Below are 24,234 nucleotides of genomic sequence, written 5' to 3'. Positions count from 1 at the left end.
TAGGTTAGAGTGATTTTATTTGTTATTTTTCAAACATAATACAATAAATTTAATATAAGAAAAAAATTATTATATTATATATATTTATATATATACAAATATATAAAAATAAATGCAAATATATTTATATATATTAAATAAATAATATATAATTAATATATAGTTGGATAGCTTCACCCATTTAAACTAATTTTATTGGAATATATATTTTACAATATATACTAATAAAAAGGTATACATATTTTAATTTTTATTCAAATAATCTAAAAAAATACTGTCACCTATCTCATTATAAAATAAGAAAATGTAAGCGCATTCTGTAATAATATCGAAACAAATAATTTGTTATTTTTGTGGCAAATATATTTTTTCAGCCTCCACTAATTCTTTATCGTTCTGAAGTCGAAAAATTTCTTTGACTGGTACAACCTGAAAAAAACAAGTAGTTATATATACACACACACACACACACACACACACACACACACACACACACACACACACACACACACACACACACACACACATATATATATATATATAAATATATATATATATATATATATATTTTTTAAACATCTTCGCTTCCAACAAGGCTGCAAGCAGCCACTAATTAAAGTTGGAAGTTACTGTAAGAGAAAAGATAAAGATTGTAGAGCAAGATAACGATTGACGGACGATTTAAAAGATTGCAAATTATATGAATCAGGAAAGCAAGAAGAAGGAAGCGAATTCCAATGATGTTCGAGGAAAAAAACTAGACGAATAAGCGTTTTTGGAGCACTTAGGAACAGTCACAGAAAAAGGATGACACTTAATTGAATGACGAGTAACACGAGAATGAATTTTAATAGTTGGCACAAGAGACGCTAGCTCTTTAGAGCAGTGCCCATTATAGTATTTGTAGAAAAGAGAAAGAGAAGCAACATTACGACGATGTGATAATGGTTGAAGGTTGGCTGCAAGAGCAGGTCCAACTATATTTACAATGCGTTTTTGCACCTTGTCTAAAAGAGAAAGGGCATCATTAGAAGATCCGCCCCAGATATGGCAACAGTATTCCATACAAGGCCGGATTTGAGATTTATAGAGATAGAGAATAGAATCCAGAGTAAGAAAGTGGCGAGCTCCATAAAGAGATGCAACCTTAGCAGATGCTAATTTTGCAACCGATTTGATATATGGTTTCCAAGAAAGATTGGAAGTAAGAGTTAATCCTAGAAGATGAAGAGTAGGTGACTCATCGAGTACATCACCGTTCATAAATTTAGGAAGATCTAAATTATTGCGATAACGATTGGCTGAAAAAAATTGAGTTTTATCTGAGTTAAAGTTCACCAGCCACTGTGAGCCCCATGCTGTAGCAGAAGTGAGATCCTTTTCAAGCTCAAATGCCCCCTCCAAGCAATCAGAGGGTGTTGGTTTCTTAACACGACAAGAATAAATGGTAGTACCATCAGCAAACAATGCCACCTTAGATGTGAGAATATCTGGAAGATCGTTAATGTAAATTAAAAAGAGTATAGGGCCAAGGATAGAACCTTGAGGAACCCCTGAAGTTACAGAATAAGAAGAAGAGTGTTGTCCATCGAGGACAACTTTTATGCTACGATTGGAAAGGAAGGATTCAATGATCTTAAAGATGTTGCCGGATACACCATAAGAAAAAAGCTTATGGAGAAGACCAGACCAGATATATATATATATATATATATATATATATATATATATATATATATATATATGGAGAAGATATATATATGGAGAAGACCATATATATATGATATATATAAGATATATGAGATACCATATATATAAGATATATATGATATATATAAGATATATATATATGGAGAAGACCAGACCAGATATATATATATATATATATATATATATATATATATATATATATATATATATATATATATATATATATATATATATATATATAGCCAGGAACATATATGTTAGGATGTCCCAAAAATATATAATAAATTGACTTTTATAGTGGGGAATACTGCTTAGTAGGCAGGTCCGTTTTAAGGGTTGGAAAAACTATAACTTTGCCAACTTATTTTCCCATTCTATGTTGTCATACAAGACTTTTCCTGAAAAATTTTTTGAAAGATTTTAAATTTCTTGATCTCCTTAGGGGTCCTGATCTCCTTAGGGGTTTTTAAATTTCCTGATCTCCTTAGGGGTTAGAATATTTTATATTTAGCACATTTTTAGAGAATTTTTTTTTTTTTAATTTGCACTGCCGGACCTATGCGGAGTTATAACCACAGCGTGCAATAATAAACTTTATGAAACTGCGCTGCATTTGTGACTAATTTAAAATGACAATAACAACACGTTTAAATACTGAAATATTCTTATTAGGATGAACCCACGAAATTGATTGCAAAACTTTGCCTACAAAAGGCGACGTTTTAAGATATTTTTATCACTGCTGCAGATTACTAAACTTCAACAACAACAACAAAAAAAAAACACCAAAATTATTTCCTGCCCTCTAGATATAAATCACAAGCTGCTTTGTAATGATAAAACATGTCAGCCCAAATGCGTTGTTTCTGCTCTTAGAAAACCGTGGCTAACGGGTGGTATACCACACATTAGCTGCAGAAGTATTAGGTAACTATTGATTTAAATAATGTTAACCATGAGCGAGACTAGGTTTTTTCAAACCGAGACGAGAAGTTAGTACTTCTCGTGAGACCGAGAACGAGACGAGAAATTTAACAATTTTTGAAAACAAATTTATTAAAATCCAAGAAAAAAAAAAAAAAATGCATACATGGTTTTGACAAATAGACACAAATGACATTTGTCAAATGTAAACAACATTTTCAAATATTAATTCTTTTTTTGCCAAACTTTTCCAACAAGACAATGTTTTCTCTGATTAAGATGATTTGTTCTACTTTTTCTGGCTGTAAGTTGTGTCTGGATGATCGGACGACATTTCCACCTGAGCTAAAAACTCTCTCTGATTTAGTTGAACTTGCTGGAATAGCTAAAATTTGTCTAGCTAATGAAGAGAGTTCTGGCAATCTAATTGAATGCAATTTCCACCAATCAAAAATCGGAAAGTCTTTTTTGGCATCAGGGAGATATTCATACTGGCACATTTCGCTCAAAATAGGATTCAGTTCAGATGTTGGCTCTTGTGTTTCAAGTCTGACGTTTAACTTGCGCTTCAGTTTTGAATTAGGGGACAAATCTGCTGAAAGGACTCTGGCAACAGGTTGGCACTCAACATTATCCTTAACCTGTGAGGCTAACCATTCTTTTGTTGTTTGAAATTTTTTGAAGAGCTTCAAATAAAGTCCTTTTAAAGCAGGATTTAAGTAGTTTGCTGCAGCACTCAATAAGTTTCAAGTGTGACAAAGAGGAAATCTTTTCTGAATGCAGCTTTTTAAGTTTTTTGCATACAAGACACCGTAGCCATTTTTTCCATCTGTCTCAATATATTAATCAATTTTGTCATGGATTAAATAAAGAGAATCAGCGACAGTGTTAATTTTTGGAATAGACTCAGCTGACCACGTTTCTGTAGCTTCTTTAAGTGGTGCCAAAATTTCTACTGCTCCCTCGATTGATTTCCACTGTGATGCACTGATGGTCTTTGAAGAAAAAATATCTTCATTTGCACATAAGCTGATAATTGCACTCTTTAGATGTAGGACAGAAGCCATGCAATCCAGCTCACTATTCCATCTTGTGTCAACAGATTGGCGTAACTGTCTAAAATTGATTCCTTGAGCGTCTGATTCTGATTCGAGCAACTCAGCTGCAACTGTTGACTGGTGAGTTAAAGAAGCCAAATCTTTGCATGTTTGCAACGCATCATCCATTCCAGCAGTCATTCCAAATTAGTCTCGAACTGCACATTGCAAAAAATGATTGTTGCACAAGTATTGGTCAAAGTGCTTTGACAATTTGACTGCAAGTTTCATGTTTCTTGCCTGGTCGTTCACGCAGTACATTGGCAAATCAGCAGGCAAATTTAGTTCTTCTAAGAGAGAATCCAGCTTTCCTTCAATTAAGATACTTGTGTGTCTGCCTCAGAACTGTTGGACATGGGGTGTCCAGTGATGTAGTCTCCAATTTTTGTCAATAGCATGAAAAGTCTAAGAGATGTAGCTGTCCTGAGCTCTAGAAGTCCAAAGGTCAGAAGTAAATGCAGCACTTTTTAGATTTGACGTAATCTCCGTTATTATGCTCTTTATTCCAACTTGAACTTCTCTTGACCGAATTGAAAGCTTTCTTGAATATGTTGTTCTGTGATGAAGGCTTAGTTTAGGGTTTGCAATGTCAAACAATTTCTTGAAACCTCTTCCTTCAACTGCTGAAAAGGATGCCAGATCAGTGCAAAAGTAATCCAGCATTGCAGAGTCAAACTGTTTTTGAATGGAATTGTCTTTGTCATATTTGGACTTTGTTTCAAGCATTTCGACCATGGTTCGTTGTTTCTTCTTAGGAGGAGGAAGAAGAGAGTCGTCAGTTTTTTCAGAATACTCAACGTAATCTTGGCTGTGTTTTTTTTGAGGTGACGATGAAGTCCGCTTGTGTTTCCATCTTTTGTTTTCAAAGACTTTTTGCACGCCTTGCATTCAGCACCGTCAAAATTAATTAGATTTTAAATACAAAAAGTTTTTGTATTTAAAATCTAATTAAAAATATTTAAAATGTAATTAAAATTTTTTAATTAGATTTTTAAAAAAAATCTAATTAAAAAATCAAATTAAAAATTTAATTTGTTTTTGTCAAAAACAAATTAAATTTTTAATTAGATTTATTAAAATCACGGAGTCAAAATATTAATTAATTAAAAAAACAAATTATTAAGCATTTTGTAAATTATAATAATTTTTAATTTGGAAAATAATATAATATTTAAGTCTTGTTCTACTTCTCGCGAGAATTTTCTATTTCTCGTTTCTCACGAGAAGCCCCATTTCTCACGAGAAACGAGAACAGGACAAGATCTCGCTCATGGTTAAATAATGTTTATAGTTTATTACATAATTAATGATAATTATTGATATAAAAGTTTAAGCTAAATGACAAATGAGAATTTATTAAATTATTTTAGGGAAAATATTTCCAAATTAATATATCATCACAAGAAACTGGTATCATATCGTTCAAAAAAAACGGAAACACAAAAGCTGCATGAAAATATTTATTTGGCATTAGAAAAAGAATTATTTGACGTAGCGCACTCAAAACTTTATGAAATAATTGAAAAAGATAGAATTCGATCAAAAGATGCAAAAGAATGCGATATTTTTTATATAACAAGGGTTGTTTTTGTTAGAAAATTTTGATAATGAAGAATTTCAATATAATAACTCTGATGAAATTGAAAAACAATCAACTAACATAAAACGAAATAAATTGACAGTAACAGTAGATATTGATGAAGTTATTAAAAAAACTTTTTTGAATTTCTGTTGGAATACAGACAGGATTATCAGCATTATTTTTAAGATGTAAAAATATCAATCTTAATGAAGTAAAACTTTCAAAGACAAAAAAATAGAAAAAATAAGAAAAGATTTTTATATAAGTGAATCAGAATTAGTTAAGGAAAAAATAAAAGAATAATTTAAAAATAGCCATTTAATTTTGCACATTGATACGAAAAAAGTTATGGCTTAAAATGAAGACTATATTTCTGAAGTAAGCGAATGTCTAGCTATTGTTGTTACAAGTCCAGACTGGGATTTAAATACAAATGGAAAACAACAAGATGAGTTGCTAGGCATAGTTGAATGTCAATCGGGGAAAGGATATGATCAAGCATTGGCATGTTTTAATGTTATAAAAAGAATTAGAATTAAAAGCTTTAGATTTTTGGAATTTGTGCTGACACAACAGCATGTAACACTGGTTGTAATAAGGGTTGTATAAGTATTTTAGGAGAACTTTTAAATCGACCACTGTTAAGACTTCTTTGTAGAAAACATTCTCAAGAACCACCTATTTTACATGCAATAAATGCAATCACTAAAACAAAAAGCAAAGATCCATCAAAATCTATTTATACGAGATTCAAAGCTGCTTGGCCAATGTATTATGAAAATGTTCAAAAAAAATAATGATCCGTTATCAAAGTTTCCGTGGTGCGAAGTTAGTGGATTAGAATATATCTTCCATTAGAAGATTTGGCTAAAAAAAGTTTCATACTTTCCCCAGAAATGATTATAAACATCTGTGACAATATGTCATCATTTTTTTGGAAAAAAAGGGAGGCAGTTCCTGGATTTATTATACACAAACCAGCTGCTGAAATGAAGCTTGATTTATGGCAGACACTTAATACATTTTGGCAATGAAGCTTACTCAACAAACCATTAAGTTTTTAACCCTAGAGGAAGAAACAGTATTTTCAAAGGCTGCGATATATGTAGCTTCAGTTCATGCAAAAAATTTTCTTCAATCAATTCAAATTGTTTCTGCTGCTCAATGATTTGTGAACGATTAAAGAGATGATAAAAATGAAAGATTTTGATGCTGATAATCCTCAAGCTTTTATTTCAAGCTATCTTAGACACAGTTATCATCTTTCTAAAGAAACAGTTGTCTTTTGTTTATTTGATAATAGTCTTGACAATAAAGTTAAAGAAAAAGTTGGTCAGCAGTTGTTAAAAATAAATTTACCTGAAATCTTTAGACTTGAAAGTTTAAGCCTGTAGAAATAAATGAAAATTCAGAACTTAATGATTACGTTGGTCAAAATTCTTGGCTAATATTGAAAATAGTTCCTTACTTATCAAAGTGGTTAGAAAGTCCACCTGATTTTTGGACTCATGATTCTGATTATAAAAATATGCAAAGGTTTATAAAAAGATTAGTCTGTGTCAATGACTGTTGTGAAAGAGCTTTTAAATTGGTAAGACTTTATCGATTCAACAATTGAAGAGAAAAAGTTACAAGATATTTTTCTGGTTTTGAAGAAACACAGAGTTAATTTTCTATTTTATAAACGTAACTGGTCCAAAGAAATACTTAATAAATTGTAAGATAAGTTTAACTTTTTACAAGAAAAATTTAACTGAATTTTTTATGTATATTATTTACAAAACGTGTTTGTAAAACCTTTAGTCAAAGTCTTTTACATTTTTAACAATTTACTTCTATTTTTTATCTTTACTAAGTACAATATTTGGATTACTTATTTAACAAATTTCTTAAATGCAAACTTTATTAAGTTTTTTAATGAATATTCAAGAGTATTTAGATAAATATACAATTAAAAACTTAGTAAAAACCAGGTCTTTAAAAGAAACCAGGTCATATTTAAAAATGTGTTATCTCAAGAAATTTTAAATATTTTGAGTTCAAATTTTATACGAACTTTCCTAATAGTAGAGCTAGCTCACACAAAAAAAATTGTTGTTGATCCAATTAAGATTTGCTATCTTAATTGAATCAAGAATCAACAAAATAATAAATTAATAAATAATTGGTCAAAAATTAAAAATATTCAAACTCTCAGGGAGGTCAGGAAAATTAAAAAATTTTCAAAACTTTTTTTAGAATTATCTTGTATATCAACATAGAATGGGAAAATAAAGTGGCAAAGTTAAAGTTTTTCCGACCCTTAAAAACGGACCTGCCTACTGCTTAGGCAGTTTCTAGCTCAAGCGGAAGTTCATTTAGGTGAATTTGCTTTCATTTTAATAAATAAATTTTGACTTTAAATTGATTTTAAAATAAGTCAACTTTTATTTATGTTTATGACAAAAGAATGGCATATCAATAAAAATGAAAAATAATGTTTGATAAACAATAAAAAATGATGATGCATAAATTTAACTTAAGGCCATATTTTATTAAAGCAAAAATCAAGTTTAAAAGTTGTTTAAAAGTATTTCTCTAAAACAAAGGTTTGAACTTGAATGTAAAACTTATATATCAGTTTCAATATTTTTTCATTATTAGTTGTATACTATCAACTCGATTCAATCAAGTACAATTAAATGCATCTAACTATTTGGATTTTATAAATAAAATAAGTTGATTTTAGAAAATGCCTCTAGACACAAATTGTCACACTATTTCACTGAGAACAGATATTGGTGAAGCATCAAAGGCTACAAGGAAAAGGAGACAATTTTATTTGTCAAGGTTCCTTATACAGAGTTTTGCTCCCAATAGACTTTGAATGCTCAGAAGGTAGTACTGGCTTAATCTGCTAAAAAGCAATAGATAAATCAATAAACTAAACAAAAGCATTAAATTTATTACATGTTAACTTTTTAATGTTTTTTTTGAAATTTTTTAGCACCACACAGATCAACATCAAAATTGGTTATCCAGTTGCTTCTAGAAAAACGTGTTTAAAAAGCTCCAGGTTCGCTAATGGAGTGTGCAGAGTGAAAACAAAGCAGATACTTACTGGTGTCTGTATTCTGAGGGAGCATATTAGTTATTCGGAACAGGCTAGGTTTAACATTGAGACTAAGCAATCTATCAAGACGAGAATCACTAAAAAAGTCAAGGAATACTGCACTTTAAAAATGCTAAAAACACTAGAACTACCCGATGGCAGTTACAAAAAGAAAAGTTTTTTGAAAGGAAACAGGGCTCTCTTTATTCATAAAACAAACATATTTGATTTAATAAAAAGTGATATAAATAGGGATGATGAGGTTAACGGGGAAGACATAAAATTTTTGAGGCATTGTCTGAGAGTTGATACGGTCAAATTTGGAAACACGGAAGAAAGATTTTGTAAAAATGCTCACAGGGAACAATAAAAACTAATTAAAATGTCAGAGGAAAGCAAAAGCTGTGAAGGTAAAAATAAGAAAAAAAGAAAGTAACTATTCCGACAGTGACTGGGTGAAAAGAAAGTAACTATTCAGACAGTGACAAGGCTAGTGGAGTTGATATTGATAATATGTCAATCTTGAAATCAACTCTAAACAGGAAAACACATAATATTGTAAAGTCTGAGGCACAGATAATCAGAAAAGAAAACAGATAAAATAAGTGGTTTAAAAATTGTGATTTTAGATGTCGAAATTTTGAAGAGATTTTGGGAAAATCTCATAAAAAAGGATGGAATTGGCATTAGCGCATCTTCACCAGTTTGGTTACTAGACTTCCTTCTTGGCATCTTAAAAATTGAAAGCTTTAAGAGAAGCAAATAAGTCATTGCATTTCAAATAATGCTTGGATACTATGAGATGTCTGATCAGATTATTGGATTGTATTTAGACACAACGCCCAGTAACACTGGCAAAAATAAAGGTGCATTAAGCATTATTATTTCCTATGCCCTAGATGGACCTTTTCTCCTGTTGATGTGCAGACATCACATTTATGAAAGGCAAGCAGCTCATGCAATAAATAAATTTTTTGGTCCGAAAAATGGCTTTAGCAAGAAGCTTTATGTAATTCTCCAAAAATATGGTTGCGGATTTACAAATATGTAAACAAACTTAAGAGAAATGTAAAGATTGATTGGTCTCAAGTTGCTTTTAGGCCCGGCTCAATACTGTTCAAACTTGCTTTGGACACTAAAGAATTCTGTATCACAGATTTTCATAAGAATACTTTCCAGAGAGGTGATTACATGTATCTTTGTGAACTTCTGGCATTTTTTCTAGAAGCTGAGTTATCAACCATCTCATTTAAACAGCCTGGAGCTCATCATAAAGCAAGATTTATGGCTGACTGTATCTAGTTACTGGTTATTCAGATGATTCAAATATACCACTCTGCAAATTCTGAGACAGAAAAAACACATTAAATCATCTGAAGACTGCAGGTAACTCTATTGTATTTTTGCATGGACTCTTCTTTCTGAAAAGCCCTAATTCTTTTCAAACACACTCAAATGATTTAATGGCGTTCAATATTGTTTTTCAGCTACAAACAGTAGACGAGTTTAAAGAATTTGCAGCCATAGGAAGGGTTCCTTACCAAAGCCTTATGCGTCATACTTGGTATCTGTTCCTGCAACAAGTAATTTTTGCTCTTTCTGATAATAATAATGAACTAAAAAAGTGATTAAGACCAACATGTTTCTTATGATATCACAGAGTTATAAAATCTGGTTAAAAAGAAGCCTGAAACTAAGGTTTCAGGCTTCTTTTTAAAAATTATTCCTATGTCAAATTTTGAGGACTTGCTTGTTTGATGGACTTGTTGTCAATGGACCATGTTGTCCATCCATTATGACATTTTGTCTATCCATAATGATTTGTTAGGAGGACTTATTTATTTGATAAGCAGCCCTACATTTTATTTTTGCTAGTGGAGATTGGAGAAACTACTGCAATAAAAAGAAAAAGGCAACGAAGAATGTGAAAATGAGGAGGTTTCATAGTCTTTTACTTATTTTTCAATGTGTTGTGGAACACATGCAGTTGTAAATGACCATACAGTACACTACATCAAGTTAATTCAAGACTTAATTAAGAGAATACACAAAGAAGACAGGTTTCAGGATACTCTCCATATACTTTTTATATAACACAGAATATAAATGGGATTTTTTAGTAATTAATAAGAATGTATTATTTATTTATAATAATACATTATTAATAATATATAATAATAATTATTATAGAATAATTATTTTTTATAAATTTATGTATTTATAATTTAGGTAGTTCAGAGTAACCGGCAAAAAATTTGAAAGAATGCTACAATGAAAATTATTTATGTATGTTATTTTTATTTATGTTTAATATTATTTGTATTCATAATATTGGTTTATGTTATATTAGAAAATAATATTATTTGGTTTATTTTGTTGAAAGTAAATGATAAAATAAATCACTAAGTTAATTTTTTTTTTATTACAATAAAGTTTAACAATTGATTTGAGGTTGAAATCATTAAAATTTTTTTTGCTCCTAAAATGTTTATTTTGTAGAACTTAAAAATTTCTCTTTGAAATTAAAGATTTATTTTATAAAGAAATTCACATAAAAATTTCACCACAAGCAAATTTATTTGTTTGACACACACAGATATATATATATATATATATATATATATATATATATATATATATATATATATATATATATATATATATATATATATATATATATATATATATATATATATAAATAGATATATATATTTAACCCTAGGAACTGGGAAAAATGAGGTCAGCCATGGCCTACTATAATTACACAGCCTGATTTGTTGCATTTTCCGTAAAAAATTAAGAGGTCAGTTTTTTTATGGCTAACACTTGAAAGATTGAGTTCTTATGTTTGCATTATGAATGTTTGATTCATACTTTATTAAAATTGGAACAAATGACTTGTATTTTTTTAATCTAGTTACATAATGAAATATGGGATTTTTACTAACTCATTGCCTGCTTCAGTTTATTCCAGTAACACAGAATACTGAAAAAGGCTTTCAGATAGCTATATATAAACATGGTACTTAAAATAACATTACATGTTGCAAAGACTATCTACAAATATTTAGTGGAAATAAAATCAAAGGCTTGTTATTTTGTTTTTATTATAATTGCAACTAACAGTAATAAAGAAGCTTTTTTATTAGAAGCATTTATCGGTTCTCTGTCATTTTTTAAATTGTCTTAAATTGAATCTGTTGTTTCTTTTTGAAAATTATTATAAAATTTTTATAAAATAATAGTCTCTGAATCATACATATTTATACCAGATAGTCATAAAGATAGTTCTTTATGATTTAATGTATAAATAAGTATTAGCTAATATGAACTTTGTTTTTTTGAATTATCAACTTAATAAATTTTACTTCAGCAAGTATTTATTAATGTGGATTTTGTTTTTTTTTAAATAAATCTCTTTTGAACTTTTTTCGAATTTAATAAATCTCTAGTAAAAAATCCCATATTTCATTATGTAACTAGATTAAAAAAATACAAGTCATTTGTTCCAATTTTAATAAAGTATGAATCAAACATTCATAATGCAAACATAAGAACTCAATCTTTCAAGTGTTAGCCATAAAAAAACTGACCTCTTGATTTTTTACGGAAAAATGCAACAAATCAGGCTGTGTAATTATAGTAGGCCATGGCTGACCTCATTTTTCCCAGTTCCTAGGGTTAATGAATCTCTTTATAAATATCTTTTATTATATAAAAGATATTTATAAAGAGATCCATATTTTAGTTTTAACTCTTGGTGATTGTCACAAGTAAAATTATATTATAAAAAATAATAAATAATAAATATAAATTAATATATAAATTATAAGCTATAATAAATTTCAAAAATTTGTTCTGCAAAACTTTTAATTGAAAAAGAATAACTGCAATGTTTGATTAAAATAGGAGATATAACATCTAGAATACTAAAAAGATGACAAATAAAATCAGGCAGAAGTAGACTGGGACATATGAGTCCACCTCTGGATAATATTTTCAGGTATTTTCATTATTAAGAATATCTTGGTCTGTAGAAACTATTTTTGATTTTAAGTATATCTAAATCTTTTTTTCAACTTTTTTGCCACATACCCTGCTATTGTAACAGTAACCTCCATGCTATCTTCGGAAAGCTGACAGTCTAAACTCTAAAATCTCTGTTGACAAAAATGCAATTTCTTGCATATTATTTTCAAAACTAGAATCAAATTTCTGATAAATATTTTCTTCCCAGAAATTAATATCTTCCTTTAGAAGACTTCTCATTGCCAAAATTTTTTCACTATTGCATACTTCTAAAAGACTCACTAGAAATCTGCCACCACTCATTTGTCTATACTTACTAAAGCGCAGCTGCAAAAGATCACTTTGTAACCTAAAAGTAAGAACATACGTATAGTCTTCTTCAAGCAAATCATTAATAAGAGATGAATCAAAATCATTAATAAGAGATGAATCAAAATCATTAATAAGAGATGAATCAAAATCATTAATAAGAGATGAATCAAAATCATTATTAAGAGATGAATCAAAATCATTAATAAAAGATGAATCAAAATCATTAATAAGAGATGAATCAAAATCATTAATAAGAGATGAATCAAAATCATTAATAAGAGATGCAGTTAATAAGTTGCTCATAGTGTAAGAGTAAGAGAAGTTTGTTTGGTAAAATAATCACATTTTGACCAATTATCAATTCAATTTGCAGTTCTCTATAAAATGTGGGTTTGTTATCACCTTTCACAGCCAGTAAGTGACCGGGGTTGATTTTTGAAGGGGGTCGGGTTTGTGACTGGGGCTGCATAAACAACTATATAAAGTATATTTTTTTAAAATTTATGTTATATTTTGTATAAATATGCATATATAAACATCATCACGATCATCATCATCATCATCATCATCATCATCATCATCATCATCATCATCATCATCATCATCATCATCATCATCATCATCATCATCATCATCATCATCATCATCATCATCATCATCATCATCATCATCATCATCATCATCATCATCATCATCATCATTGTCATCATCATCAGGCTTTAACCTGCCTCTTTTATGCTGTTTCTCTAGTATATACAATCTAGAGCATTTTCTTTCCTTAACTAAACCTCATTCATACAATACATGAGGCACTCTCTTCAAGTTTTCTTATTTCTACCACTACCATTTTCTCCTGAAGCTGCTACCTCTCTACATGCTGATAACTAAATCACTATAATCCTCTCTGACAAACTTTGTTCGATAAGACGTTTTTTTCTAATCTGCAAAGACTATGCCTCCTTTTCTTGTCATTTTAGAGTCACACCAAACATCCATCTGATTATTTTCTTTTTCAGCAAATACTACACTATTTAAATACTAAAGTTTATACAAATATAAAAGGATATTGTTTGTCAGCATCAAAATAAATAGCAAACATATAAACATATGTTTGCTATTAATATACCCATAATATGTATGCATAAAGTGCATCTTAGAAGTTTTTATTCCTTCTGGAATAAAAGCTTGGAAGCTTCTATTCCTTTTCTTCAATATTAAGTCAACCCTCTATTCCTACACCCCATTTTTTACCATTTTAAGCAGTTGTTTTATTAAACAGTAATCATTTTTTCCATCTTTTTTTACAAAAATATCACTATTATAAACTATTATAATGTCCTTTTATTATTCCAAGAAGCTAATGTAAAAATGTCCTGTCTGATGTTAAGCTCTGTTATTCTCAGTTTACTAAATCTTGCTTCTTATCTCAGATGTTAGGTTCTAGAGACCTTTGGTAAGTCTTTAACAGTGTCATTAACTAAAGTTAGTCTAACATTTAATCTCTAATTCATGGATCTGATCTTTTTACTTCTCCCCAGAATAAGACGGAGTTTTTTGCAAAGAAATCTTACTCTAATTTAACTCTTGAATCTAATGGCCACACTCTTACCACCAGTTAAACAGATTAACCCATTGTTAAACATCAAAATTACTATGACTTCTAATGCTAAAGCTAATGCCAAAGTTAATTCTTAATTCAACACTATTACAGTTTGTTCTTCAGACAAGATTTCCATCACGGTCTTAAAAAAGTGTTATCCAGAATTTTCTTCAATTTTTGCTAAATTTTTAAAAAGTGCTAAATAAGTGGTTCCAATTTTTCAAAACTCTAGAAAACACTTAAACCTCTTCAACTATTTTACAATTAGTCTTCACTCTATTATTTGTTTCTTTATATAAAGTTTTTAAGATTATTAAATTTTTTTTTTAACTGCAGTATTAAAGTTGTTCTTGAAGGCTACACTCCTCTTTATTTCAAGTAACTTTAAGGGTATCACATCTTTGCTCCTGTAATGTTTCTTATCTACAATAACAATCTGCATGAAAATTTTACATCTAAAGTGCCTCTATTTGTTGACGACTCAACTTTATACTCTTTTCTTGATAAAAAATCTTATTTTTTTGATTGCTTAGAACAAGACCACAGTCACTTGATACACAATTTTTTTGTAACAAAACTTTTATAGCCTTAAATGCATTTATATAACCACTTTGATTTTTTCTTAATAAACTAAAAGATGGTAAGGGCAAATGTTCTAACAACAACTTATATGACTGTGCTGAAATGTGATGCAAAATTAGTGCATAACATAAAACGGAAGTAGAAGTGGATTCTTTTCTAGGCAACTTTGCAAATTGCTTTCTTCAGGAAAATGAAATGTAGATTTTTTTGGACCAGTAGAGTAACCAGTTTTACAGTTTGTGACCACACATTTTTTAACCATTTTTATAACCAAAATTTTTTTTCAAAAACTACAATAGTATTGAGATTTCTTACATTCATTATTGAAATTATCTCCACTTAAATAGATTGCATAAAAAAGCAGTTCGTCAGCATAAAATGCATAAAAATCAGACCGTGTAACTATTGTAGGTCATGGGTTGGCAATAAATTGCCAACCTCAAACTGTTTGAAGTCGGCATAAGAAAATTTGACACAAAGGGGTCACCATAAAACATAAAAACGAGGTCTATGATTTTTTGCCGAACTCAAACACTTTTAGATGAGCAGTTAGGTTGGCATTGCCGAATGCTGACATAATTCCAAGGGCTGTGTGTGTATGTGTGTGTGTGTGTGTATATATATATATATATATATATATATATATATATATATATATATATATATATATATATATATATATATATATATATTTATATATAATCATGCTAGTGTACTCTACAAATAGAGTGCTTATGTTCTTGAAGAACAGAGCAATAATAAATTATAATATATATATATATATATATATATATATATATATATATATATATATATATATATATATATATATATGTATGTATATATATATATATATATATATATATATATATATATATTAAATTATACATTATTTTATATAAATATAATACTTTCATAGAAGTATATCATGTACTTAAAAAAAGCATAACTATAAAAGGATTTGGAAAAAAAGTCTAAAGAAAAAGAAAAACAATATCTAGAAAATCTCAGTTGTTTTGTAACTTTTTGACAATCATATTTATTTGTTATATTAGGACCCAAGACCAGCATGCCGGACTATATCAAAAGTTTAACATGTTAAGAGTAACAACCTTTGCCTCATTTTTCAAAATAAAAAAGAAAAATACAGAAAAAATAAACTTTTTGATATTATGTATAAACAATCAGCAGAAATACTAGGACTATATATATAATAACTATATATATAATAACTATATATATAATGTGTATTAATTGTTAAAAAAAAAAAAATTGTCAGATTAATCTGTTTGTCTCAAATGTCAGTTAGTGTGTTTCTCATTGAAGAGATAAATTAAAATAAAAGTTATTAAACATTTTCCATAAGTCTTTAGAACCTGATTTCTGAAATAAAACTTATTTAAATGAGAACAATGAACATTATCATTTAGGCTTGTAGCCTCAACTTATGCGTAAAAGTAGGTATCAAACTTATGTGCACAAGAAAATCAAGGGATAGAGTATAGCTCAGCTTAAAATCAAAATCTTTGTTTTGATTTTAAAATTTATTTGTAAAAAAATATTCACTGACCTTGCTTTCAACATTAACAAGGGATTGGTCATTATAAATAGTATTGCATGTGTCTTGCATAGCTTTTATGGATGCACGAATATTATGGTTAGCCCATATGACCATGGATACCCCCCACTCACGAAACTCATTTGTTGGTGTTGTATAGTAATTTGTTGGAACAATCACAACAGGAATCTAAATAAAAATATATAAACAAAATACTATTAACTTTTATTATTTAAAAAAAATTTAAATGAAACTGGTATAAAATTTTATTTACTTTATTTTTCCATTCCTTCATAAAAGCTTTAATTTCTGAAGGGTCTTTTTTCTTACTGTGCATCAATATAGCATCTGCACCAGCATCTGCATAAGCGTGTGATCTCTTTAATGCCTCTTCTAATCCCCAACCAGCTATAAAAGCCTCAACACGAGCAACAATGCAGAAATCAGGATCTTGTTGGCTATCTTTGAAAAATTATGGCTGTTAATTTTAATGCTAAAAATGAAATTCTTTTAAACCCAAGATAATATATATATATATATATATATATATATATATATATATATATATATATATATATATATATATATATATATATATATATATATATATATATATATATATATATATATATATATATATATTAGGGGTACTCAGTTTGAGTAAACTTTCAAAAATACCATACACTCTAGATTTGGGGCAAATGTTAAAAAAACAACTCCCAAAAAATTTGAGCTCAACAGGTCCACTCTATCCTTACCCCCTAAGCACTTTTTTAGAAAAAGAAATTCTCAAAAACCATCAAAAACAGCCGATTTTGCAGGTCCAGGGAGAAAAGTTAAATGAAAAAAATTTGAAATTTTTTTTTTCTGGAATGTTTATTTTTACCTATATATTTTAGCAAAAATACATGGTATTGTAGTTTTTTTCAAAAAAAATTTTTTTTTGTATTTAGATACAAAAAATTGAAAAATTACAATATTTGATAACGTACCTACCATATTTATGTTACTGACAAAGGATTATAACAATATATCCAAAATATATACTATTTTAGTTAGTTATGTAAATCTACAATAAAATTTAGTAATTTCTATAAGGTGGAGATTTGGCGAGACCCAGCTTTAGTAGCTCAAAGAACAATTAAACGGTTCCATTTGTTGTAATAGTAAATTATTCTATAATAATTATTTTAAGTTTGATTTTTTAGGTCAGTAAAAATTAAATAGATTAATCTAAATATGTATAAAGAAGAAGAGTGTGGTCAAAAAATAGGAAGTAAAAGAACACTAAGGTTTAAAAAAAAACTATTCATTATCGAAGAAGCAAAGCCAGCCATTAAAGGTAATAATTAGTTTTAGAATGAAACCCTTAAGGTGAAAAGTTTAGCTAAACTTTTTATTTCTTATTTTTTGTAAACAAGGCTGTCAGCTTCCAACAGGGATGAAAATACTGCAGCACTTAGCTTACAACCAATCATTTTTCCCAAGAACATCAAAAAAAGCCACTGTTCTTGCTTGTCCTCCTCAGAAAAACTTTAAAAAGATGTGCAATGAAAAGTAAATGTGATTGTATTTTGGCCAAGGTAAAAGAGGCATGGATTAAAGCTGGATTTTTTATACTAAACGATCAAAGTCTTGTAAAAAATCTTTCAAATCTGGACAATGAATATTCCCAACTTAAGAAGCATGAAAAAAGGGCATCTGCTGCAGATTTAGCAAAACAACAAGATTTTAAAGTTTACCTGAACAAATTACTCTGGGCTGGCGTTCTTGATCTTAGAAATACAATAAAAAATGACAAAAAAAGATCTGATTCAGACAAGGTTGAGGATTTGGAGTTTCTGGAGGACCAAGAAGGGGAAAGAAGACTTATGCTTGGATCAGAAGATAAGAAGTACAGAAAAATAGTATGTATTTCTTTTAAACCAAAAAAAAAAAAAAAAAAATTGCTTGGCTTTCTAGCCAACTTACTTACAATTTACATGCCAATTAAGACGGTTTAAAATAAAAACAGCTAAACAAAAAAAACAATGTTCACTCAATATTTCAATCTCTCGTAAAAACAATGTTCACTCACTATTTCAATCTCTCGTATAATTAAATTAAAATTAATAAGTAGTAAACTTTTTGTTACATTTTTAGGCAATGGAGAGTAGCAGAAAGAGAAAGCAGCAAGTGAAACAACAATATAAAGAATTAGAGGGTACAACTAATGTTGAAAATAATAAAGATACTAGTGAGGACTCCTTGAGTGATACTAATTTTGATCCTGGAGAGTGTTTTAAAAGAAAACATACACAACAAAAAGTCACTGCTGAAATTCCCATAGATGTTTTTGCTGGTAGTGTAGCTCTTATGGCTACAATCAGTGATATTTCTCCAAGTGTTTTACATAAAGTTACAGGTGCAATTCTAACTTAATCAGGTGCTGATCTGACAGATTTCAAATGTAGCCAGTCTACAGCAGCTAGAAAAATGAAACATGCAAATCATAATATATGCATGATATCAAAAGAAGATGTTCAACAAGCAATAAATGAATCCCCATACCCATGCATAGTGCATTTTGATGGCAAAACATTAATTGAACTAAACAAAGGAAAAAGAATTAAAACTGATAGACTGGCTGTACTCGTAAATATTGAAAGTGAGACACACTTGCTTGGAGTACTTCCTTTACCATCATCCTCTGGTGAAGATCAATGCAATGGTGTAATGGACCTTCTTAAGGAATACAACCTTGCATCCGAAGTAGGAAGAATATGTTTTGATACTACTGCAAGTAAAACTGGGATAAAGAAAGGTTCTTTAATTAGAATATCCAACAATTTAGGCAAATATTTTTTACTTATTGCATGCAGAAATATTGTATATGAATTAAGAATGGTTCATTTTTGTAATTCAGTTTCAGATGAACATTCCACAGGACCAGATAATCCTATTTTTAAAAAATTAAAAACAAATTTTGAAAATCCTGATTTTGATTACAATCAAGCAGAACTGATAAAGTTTAATTGGAAAGTAGTAAGGGGAACTATTCTTGAGAAAGCTGCGCAAGTGTCTTTGAACTTTTGCCAAGAATACATTACAAATGGAAAAAAAAATAAAGATTTTATCAGAGATGATAGAAAGGAACTTGCAGAACTCGTCGTAATTTACCTTTCTTCATCTTTAATAACACTAAGAAAACCTGGAGCAGTTCATTATGCTAGGTTCTTATCCAAAGCATTTTACTACCTAAAGCTACAGCTTCTTTCCAGCCATCTTGAGTTTGTAAACCAGAATAATAAACTCAAGACAGAAATCAGGCTAATAAGTGAATTTATAGTTTGCTTTTATGCCAAATGGTATTTACAGGCTAATGACGCTATTAGAGCTCCCTTTCTTGATATAAAAGCAATACACCAAATGCAACAGTACCAAAAACTTTGTGCCAAACCAGAAGTGGCGATGCAATTTTAAGCTTTCTTTACAAACATAGTTGGTATTTAGATTCAGCAATGATTCCTCTTGCTCTGTTGGATGATAATATGTCATTTGAGGAGAAAGCAAATCTTGCAAAAGCAATTCTTACTTTTAAAATGCCAATTACAGCATGGTACAATACTAAAAACAAATCAAAAATAGTTATAAAAGATAAAACAGAAGTGGAAAACGAAATTAGTGAACATCCTTCTTCACTTGCTCTGTTGGTTGATGAATTTTCATATCTTATGTTTGATAGAATCGGATTAGAGGAACAAAGGATAAAAGATTGGCTTTCGCTTCCCCCTGAGTTTTGGTTTACTCAATCTGCTTTTAAAAGCTTTCAGAATTATGCCAAATCTTTAATTGTAGTAAATGACCATTCAGAAAGATCTGTTGGAATGATGCAGCAATTTATTCATCGATACAATAATGAGGAAGATAAACAGAACACATTGCTAACTGTTGAAAAAGTTTGTTGTGCTTTCAGAACACCTGGAAGACATATTGTAATTTTTTTAAATCTAAATACATAAAAAAATTTATTTTGAAAAAAACTACATTACCATGTATTTTTGCTGAAATATTTAGGTTAAAATAAACACCCCAGAAAAAAAAAAATTTCAAATTTTTTTCATTTAACTTTTCCCCTGGACATGCAAAATTGGCTGTTTTTGATGGTTTTTGAGAATTTGTTTTCTAAAAAAGTGCTTAGGGGGTAAGGATAGAGTGGACCTGTTGAGCTCAATTTTTTGGGAGTTGTTTTTTTAACATTTGCCCCAAATCTAGAGTGTATGGTATTTAAGATTTGAAAATTTTTAATATGTATATGTGTATATATATATATATATATATATATATATATATATATATATATATATATATATATATATATATATATATATATATATATATATATATATATATATAAATATATATATATATATATATATATATATATATATATATATATATATATATATATATATATATATATATATATACATATATATGTTAACAATACCTTTGCATGCTTTAATTTTTAAAGCAAACTCCTCCATATCTGCTAATGGCTGAGCTCGTCCATCTAATAAAGAGTTTGTTTTTGGAAACAATTTGTCTTCAAGACATGCTCCAGCTACACCTCGCTGTTCTAATTTTCGCACTAACCTTCTAGCATTGTTAAAGTTACCATAACCAGTATCAGCATCTAGCAATATAGGAAGTGATGATGCATCTGTCATATATTCTAACTGGTCTAACACTTGTGTCCATGATGCTTCATTACTATCACGCACTCCCATTGACGCAGAAATGGATAACCCACTACCCCAAATGCCTTTGAAGCCTAAAAATTAAATAAATTACAGTATTTTGTGGACATCTACATCTTTACAGAAGCATTCTTTTTCAGATTAAACAAATATATAAAATTTGGTTGTTTAAAAAAACACAAATCAACTACCAGCTTCTTCTACAATTTTTGCAGCTAACCCTGTGTGTGCTTCCATTATAAATTCAAGTTCGTTTGAATACAGCATTTGCTTAAGAAGCGTTGTCCGCTAAAACAAATTGAAATAAGTAGCTAGAACTTAGTTTTATAATAAATTAGTAGTTAGTTAGTTAGCAGTTTGAAGTAGCTAGAATTAGTTGAAATAAGTAGTGGAAAAGCTAGATATTTTTATAGATATTGTAAATTATTAGCTCAAAATTCAAGTAACAAACCTTTGAAAGAGTTGAGGATGTTGAAAAACATTTTAAAGCTATTGATGCCATTTGGTTATTTAAAATGCATTTTTTTAGAATATAACTCATTTTTTTTAATGAAAAATGGAAAAGATACAAAGTGGGCTGCCTGATGTTGAAAATCACAGATATTTCACAAACGATTGCCTAATAGTTAATCAGGAAATAGCGATTTTATGTTATTACTGTGAGCATACAATAAAATTGATTAACAGACAAGAAAATTGATTAACAGATTAAAGAAAGATTAGAAGAGATTAAAACAACTGTTTTATTCTCTTTTATTAACGTAGGGCGTAGCTAAAAGATTTTGTTATTTTTCTTGAGTTGTGATTCCGTTATTTTGATGTATAGTTTGAAATCAAAATTTAGAAAATTATCAATTAATTAAACTTTAAATTTTAAGTTCAAAACGAGTTCTTTAATTAGTTTTCAATTAATTCTTTGCATAATTATTAGAATTTTTGAAAGAACTAGTATTGATTATTTTGTAAAACTGTAAAACATAAGGTAGTGTGTTCTGTAAAATACAATGATGATTATCGTAAATTTCGGCGGGTGATTTTAAAAAGTCTCCGTAAATTTTACGTTTGCATTACCTGCACACCAGTCGCACCGAAGCAGAAGTAATTTGTTGCAACAATCTCTAACAGCTTTTATTTTTGACTTAAATTTCAAAAATAAAAGCTGTTAGAGATTGTTGCAGTTGTTAAATTCCACGATGCTCTATGATAAGACACGACGGTCTTGTCATAGAGCATCGTGGAAGAGCATTTAACTGGGAAGTTCACGCCTACATCTTTACCAATGGTGTAAAACATGTCCAGAGCTCGCTTTAAACCCAGGATCTCTTGCTTCTAAACCAAGCACTTTTTTGGACACTTTTTGTTTTTGGTTTATGGACACTTTTTGAATTTTGGACACTAAAATATATTTTGTTATAACTTTAGGTATGGTTTCATTAAAAATGTTTTGTTTGTTTAATTTAGATTGTTTATACTTATGTAAAATAAGTATTTAAAAAATGTAGAAATCTTTGTAAAAACTGCGCATCATCAGTAATTTAAACTTTTTTTTTAAGGACTGCTACTTTTACATTGTGAACATTGTTTCAACCCTTGAAACGGAAGTTCGTGGTCATATTCTAACTTATCTTCTGCTTAACAAACTCAAGTAAAATAACTAGAGATACAAAAAAGCATATCAAAATCCTCTGATTATCCAAATCTCTGTGCACATAAACAAAATATGTCAAGTAAAGAATCTGATCCAGACTACTAATGCAGCTTTCAGAACCTCAACCGTTTAATCAGAAAGAATCTAAATGACATCGTAAAAGATGTGAACTTACCAAAAGAAGCTTTTAAAATTTTAGCCCCTTGAAAAAAATTAAAAAAAAAAATATATTTTTAAACCTTACTCCGAAAATCAAGATCACGTTTTATCAACCCGAAAAAAAAATCTGTTACAGTTTTTTTCTCAAGAGAAGGATTTAGTGTTATGTAAGGATGTTTGTGGTAGCTTGTAACACATGGGTTTTAAAAAATTACCAACCTAGTCATTGGCGACTATATTTATAGACGCCAATCGCTTGGTGTTGATTTGAAAATTTTCCATTTCTTTAAGGTCAAAGTTTCCTTTTTTATTTGTTTCCGGAACAGTCGTGACAAGAAATACCATTGGTCAGAAAAATTTAAAACAGTGCAAGAAGTGCTGAAAGTTCTTGCAAAAAATGCTATAAATGTGCCTTTATTTAACCAGCACTGCATCATACTTTCGTCACTTTATATTATACTCGGCATAATTAAATACTTAGTGAAGGCGCATGACAAAAATGACAAATATTTTAATTTTCTTTCTGATAGGTTTCCAAGATTAACAATATAAAAAAAGTAAAAACACTTTAATTATGATGAGCTATTGGCTAGAAACCTTTTGAGAGATCCTCATTTTGTCAAATCAATGAATGAAGTCGAACCCAAAGCTTGGAACTAATTTGTTTTGGTTAAGAATAATTTAAGAGTTATTTCGACAAGTTGAGCTTGTCGAATGCATATTATCTAACTTAAATTAGTTAGGTACAACATGAGAATAAATATCTACTACATGCACTTGCATTGAGACTAATTTCCACAAAATTTGGGTAACTTTAAAAAAGAGGCATAGTAAAATATCTTTATAGAGTATTTGGACAATGGAAAAGCGTTTTCAGGCAGGTGGGACTCACATACGTTGGCAGAATACTGCTGGAGTTTGGAACAAAATATATCTGAAGTTGTTCATTAAAAGAAATCTTATAAATGATCATTTGATTGTATTAAATAAAAATTTTGTTACTATATATATAGATTTTCTTGTACTGTTTAGTAAAAATCAAACTCTACATTTTAACAGCAAAGCTTTTAGCAATCTCAAAATAGCAGAGTGAGATCAGTTTTCAACAAGTGGCTTATGCTTATAATAATAAAACTTATGCTTACTTTAATTTCTAGTTTTCTGTTAGATGTAATATTTTTCCTGATGCATTTCCAGAAAATC

At 29.1% G+C, this 24,234-nt stretch overlaps 1 protein-coding gene across 1 annotated transcript; it reads right to left on the bottom strand.

Moving 5' to 3' along the window:
* Positions 1-235: 235 nt before the first annotated feature.
* On the bottom strand, positions 236-22,196 carry LOC100204901 (phosphoenolpyruvate phosphomutase). Its single transcript, XM_065808093.1, has 6 exons — positions 21,676-22,196; positions 21,416-21,512; positions 20,975-21,298; positions 16,760-16,947; positions 16,498-16,674; positions 236-429 (listed from the first exon to the last, which is right to left on the bottom strand). The coding sequence occupies exons 1-6, from the start codon at positions 21,763-21,765 to the stop codon at positions 346-348; spliced, it is 960 nt and encodes a 319-aa protein (XP_065664165.1). The 5' UTR covers positions 21,766-22,196; the 3' UTR covers positions 236-345.
* Between the last annotated feature and the right edge of the window lie 2,038 nt (positions 22,197-24,234).

The sequence above is a fragment of the Hydra vulgaris genome, chromosome 10 (genome assembly GCF_038396675.1).
Source record: "Hydra vulgaris chromosome 10, alternate assembly HydraT2T_AEP".
NCBI classification, from domain to species: Eukaryota; Metazoa; Cnidaria; class Hydrozoa; order Anthoathecata; family Hydridae; genus Hydra; species Hydra vulgaris.
The sequence above is the reverse complement of the archived record's forward strand: the minus strand, read 5'-3'. Positions and strand labels throughout refer to the sequence as shown.